General features: G+C 64.8%; 1 protein-coding gene across 1 annotated transcript; it reads right to left on the bottom strand.

Moving 5' to 3' along the window:
* Positions 1 to 380: 380 nt before the first annotated feature.
* Positions 381 to 3,854, bottom strand: LOC131663035 (uncharacterized). The gene is made up of 2 exons (XM_058933088.1): positions 2,262 to 3,854; positions 381 to 2,201 (listed from the first exon to the last, which is right to left on the bottom strand). The coding sequence occupies exons 1-2, from the start codon at positions 3,852 to 3,854 to the stop codon at positions 381 to 383; spliced, it is 3,414 nt and encodes a 1,137-aa protein (XP_058789071.1).
* Between the last annotated feature and the right edge of the window lie 456 nt (positions 3,855 to 4,310).

The raw sequence follows: 4,310 nt of genomic DNA, 5'->3' as shown, positions 1-4,310 counted from the left end.
ATCTCGTCGGGATTGAGGTGACGCAGATACAAGATCCTTTCACTTGAATACTTTATTGGCCACCACTTGGGGTGACAGAACAGGCCGAGATTACAAGGTCGCGTTAAATGATAGTTCTGGCGGTGGAGAACGCAGGTCGATGCTGGCCGAAAGTTCAAGGCAAACTGAGCTTGGAAGCGGCGGTGGCGTTATCCGGGGGGGGGGGGGGGGGGAGGGGTCCAGTCTTGCCCCCACTTCAGGGCCCGCGTCGTTATCCTCTCGTCGGGGGATAGAGGAAGGGGGAGCCTGGGCTCGAGCCGCGCGAGGCCGGGCAACTCGACCAAACATCCCGCCCGCCTCGTTCCGAGAACGACCTGCTGGTGTTGTAGTCGCCATGCGCCCTAGGGTGGCTGCTCGATGAGACCAAGGGCTGGCAGGGGCGCCAGCTTGACGACTGGCCGTACATACTCCCCGGCGGCGGTCCGGATCTTGGCGGAGCGGACGAGGCCATCCGGTCCTGGGTGGGTGGCGACTATATGGCCAAGAGGCCATCGCCCATCTGGGCGCAGAAGAGTAGGATCGGTTATGACCACAAGGTCGTCGACCTGGAGGTTAGGTCGAATGGTCCTCCACTTGGGGCGCTGGCGCAGGGTATTCAGGTACTCGCGGCCCCAGCGGTCCCAGAACAGCCCGCGCATGGCTCGGACGAGCTCCCAGTGCTGTGTGCTCTCCAGGTTGGTGGTTGCGGGGAGCGGCTGCGGAATTGAGGTGGCAGAGGTTCCGAAGAGAAAGTGGCTCGGTGTCAGAGCGTCCAGATCGTCGAGGTCTCCGGTGGGCGGCGCGAGCAGTCGGCTGTTCAGAGTGGCCTCGATGGAGATGAGGAGTGTGGTAAACTCCTCGTAGGTGAGCTTTTTGGGGGCAGCAATGCGGTGAAGGTGGGCCTTCATGCTCTTCACGCCGGCCTCCCAGAGTCTGCCGAAGTGAGGGGCAGCGGGGGGGATGAACCTCCACGAGACGCCGACCTGTGCTAGCGTCCCTTCAACCAGCCCCCAGTCGATTTCGGCCTCCTGCAGCAGTCGTCGAAGCTCCAGGCTGGCACCGCGGAAGTTGGTGCCATTATCGCTCCAGATCTCGTTGGGGCGTCCTCTCCTCCCGATGAATCGGGTGAGGGCTCCGAGGAAGCTGGCCGTCGTCAGGTCGTCGACGAGCTCTAGGTGGATCGCTTTCGTGCTCATGCACACGAAAAGCGCCACGTATCCCTTGATGGTAGGGAGTCCCCGTCCGCGGCTTCGGCAGAGTGGAAACGGGCCGGCATAGTCCACGCCGCAGTGACTGAAGGGCCGCGAGGGGGTCACCCTCACCGCGGGGAGGGGGGCCATCCCTTGGGCGGTGGTCCTTGCGGAGATCCGGGCGCAGATCAGGCACTGGCGAAGGTAGCGCTTGACGCCCAACTTGCCGCCGGTGATCCACGACTTCTGCAGAACTCTCGCGTAGGTAGAGCGAAAGCCTCCATGCAGGCTGCAAGCATGGGCCCATCGGAGGACGAGCTCTGCCAGGTGCGAGCATCCGTCCAGGAGGACGGGGTGGCGCTCGTCGTAGGACAGTGGAGATTGGGAGAGGCGTCCGCCCACTCTCAGGAGTCCGTCTTCGTCTAGGAAGGGTTCCAGCGCGCTGAGTGAGGTCTGGAGCCGGGGCGCGGGTCCTTGAAGAAGCTTGATCTCATCCGCGAAGGTTTGACGTTGCGAGAGGCGGGCGCAGGTGAGAAAGGCCCAGCGGAGGTCAGCGGCTCGGACAGGCCCCAATGGTCTGGGCGAGTTAGGCGTTGACCCGGTCAGCAGCCGGTGGGCCCTCACGGTGCCGCGGAGGAGACTCCCTAGCGTGGAGAAATTCTCGAGGTGGTTCCGGGCTTGGTCCTCCGTGGCGGCAGGGCTTTGGCGACGAGCGAGCGAGACCAGGCAGGCGGTGGTGCTGTCGTCCGGGCCTATAGACGGTGGGTCGTCGGCGAGGGCGGTCTGGGGCCAGGTGGATTCGGGGCTGGACAGCCACTTCGACCCGGTCCACCAGAGGCGGTGGCCCTTGAGGGCGTCTGAACCGACGACCCTAGAGGCGATGTCCGCGGGATTGTCGGTGGTGGGCACGTGGTGAAGGGTTGCTCCGGCAACCAATTTCTGGACGTGGGCGATGTAGTTGTCCACGAGGTCATTCCCCACCGGTTCGTCGGACTGCAGCCAATGCAGTGCGACGCGAGAGTCGCTCTAAAGGTGGCAGGCCGAGATCGGGACCTTGAGGGTGGAGGCGGTGGTGGTGAAAAGCTGCGAGGCGATGAGAGCCGCGCGCAGTTCCAGTCGCGGGATTGTCATGCGCAGGCGTCCGGTTGATGCTGGCTGGAGGCTCTTGATGGAGGAGAGCTTCGTCCGAGCGTTGAGTAGGGCGGTGGTGACGCTTCCGTCCTTGTCGGTGACCCGCGAGTAGACTGCGGCGGCTAGGGCGCGGCGGCTGGCGTCGGCGAACGCGTGGAGCTGGAGGTTCTTGTCGGGTGCGAGCCTGATCCATCGGGGGATGTCGATCTCGGTGGCCGCGAGGATCGTGGAGCGGAATGCGGACCACTTGTCCTGCCACGCCTGTGGGAGGATCTCGTCCCAGCTCAGCATCGCTCTCCACAGATCCTGCACGATCATCTTAGCCACGAGGGTGATTGGCGCCAGCCATCCCGCCGAGTCGAAGATACTGGAGAGCTCGGCGAGGGCCTTGCGCTTAGTCAGCTGAAGCCCAGGATGAGGCGAGGCGGGAGGCTTGAACCGGAATCGGTCGGTGGTCGGGCTCCAGCCTACTCCGAGCTCAGTAACTGGTCCGTCCGCCGAGAGATGGACCCAGCTGGGTCGAAGGTGATCGTCCACGGCGATGTCCTCAAGCAAGACGGGGTCGCTGGCCTCCCACTTCCGCAGGTGGAAGCCGCCCGCCGTGAGGAGCGCGATCAGCTGGTCCCTGAGGCGTCGGGTTGTCTCCAAACTGTGGCCGCCGCTGAGGAAGTCGTCCATGTAGAGGTCGTTCTCAGCGCCCTCGTCGGCGCAGAGCTGTCTGATGGTCCGGAGGGCCAGGTAAGGTGCGCAGGCCTCGCCGTAAGTGACGGTTTGCAGCGCGTAGTGGTGGGCGGGGGAGTCTGCGTCCTGGCTCCACAGCACTCTCTGGAGGTGGACGTCCTCTGGCCTCACGCGGATCTGGCGGAACATCATCTGGATGTCCGCACAAAAGGCGTAACGGTGCAGCCTCCACCTAGTGAGCACGGTGGCCACGTGCCCTTGTAGCTTCGGCCCGGCGTGTAGCGCGTCGTTCAGGCTGTATCCCGAGGATGTGGGTCTCGAGGCGTTGAAGACGACGCGCAGTTTCCGTCCTCGATCGTGACGTTGCCAGATTCCGTGATGCGGGATGTAGACGGCCGGTCCCTGATGTGCGGCGAGCTCCTCGGCAGTGAGACGCCGCATGTGCCCGAGGTTCTCATACTCGGCCATGAACTCGTGGTAGCGGCCCGACAGTTCCTGGTCCCGCTGCATCCGGCGGTGCATCGAGGCGAGGGCGGAACGAGCCTGGCTCAGGCTCTCCCCGAGGAGAGCGACGCGTTCCGGTCGTAGCGGGAGGGCCACGGTGTAGCGCCCTGTGGGGTCTCGGCTGCATCCTCGAGCGAATGCTGCCTCGCACTCGACGTCGGCGGCAGAGATCCTTCTCGCCTGGGGTACCTCCTCCAGAGACCAGAATTTCTGGACGAGGCCGAGGAGGCGCTCGTGTCCGGTCGCTGGGCGCGGGATGGACAGCGTGGCGCAGGACAGGACGAAGCCCTGGTCGGCCTGTCCAGCGGCGGCCATGCGCCCGGTGAGCATTCAGCCGAACACAGTGTTCTGGGCTAGAAGCGGGACGTAGCTCCGGACGCCCGATTGGATGATCCGGCTGTAGGCGTCCACACCGATGACGATGTCAATTCCGGCCGGACGGTCGAATTGAGGGTCGGCGAGGGGCAACTCTCCCTACGGATCCGGGCGGGGCTTCTTGATGGCTCCGGAGGGGGTGACGATCCCGTCATCTCTCAGGACGAGCGCCTCAACGCGGATCAATCGGTCGCCGGAGGGAGATCTGAGGTGCAGCATCGTCTGGTGTCTCGCCGAGTCCATGGCAGGGCCGGCGACTCCGACAACGTCGACTTAGACGCGGCGCAGCCTGCAGCCGAGTCTGCGGGCGAGGGTGAGGCTCAGGAGGGTTGCCTCGGAGCAGGGGTCCAAGAGTGCTCTGCCCGGCACCGGCGGTGAGCCGTAGCTGCTGGCCTGGACGACGGCAGTGGG

Source organism: Phymastichus coffea, unplaced genomic scaffold (genome assembly GCF_024137745.1).
Source record: "Phymastichus coffea isolate CEN01 unplaced genomic scaffold, Cenicafe_Pcof_1.1 PCOF00029, whole genome shotgun sequence".
NCBI classification, from domain to species: Eukaryota; Metazoa; Arthropoda; class Insecta; order Hymenoptera; family Eulophidae; genus Phymastichus; species Phymastichus coffea.
This window is presented reverse-complemented; position numbering and strand designations above follow the sequence as displayed.

Coding starts and splice junctions, on each gene's coding strand:
- LOC131663035 (XM_058933088.1), bottom strand. CDS start 3,854: ATGCTCACCGGGCGCATGGCCGCCGCTGGACAGGCCGACCAGGGCTTC. Junction 2,202..2,261: donor CCACCGCCTCCACCCTCAAG/GTCCCGATCTCG, acceptor CATTGGCTGCAG/TCCGACGAACCGGTGGGGAA.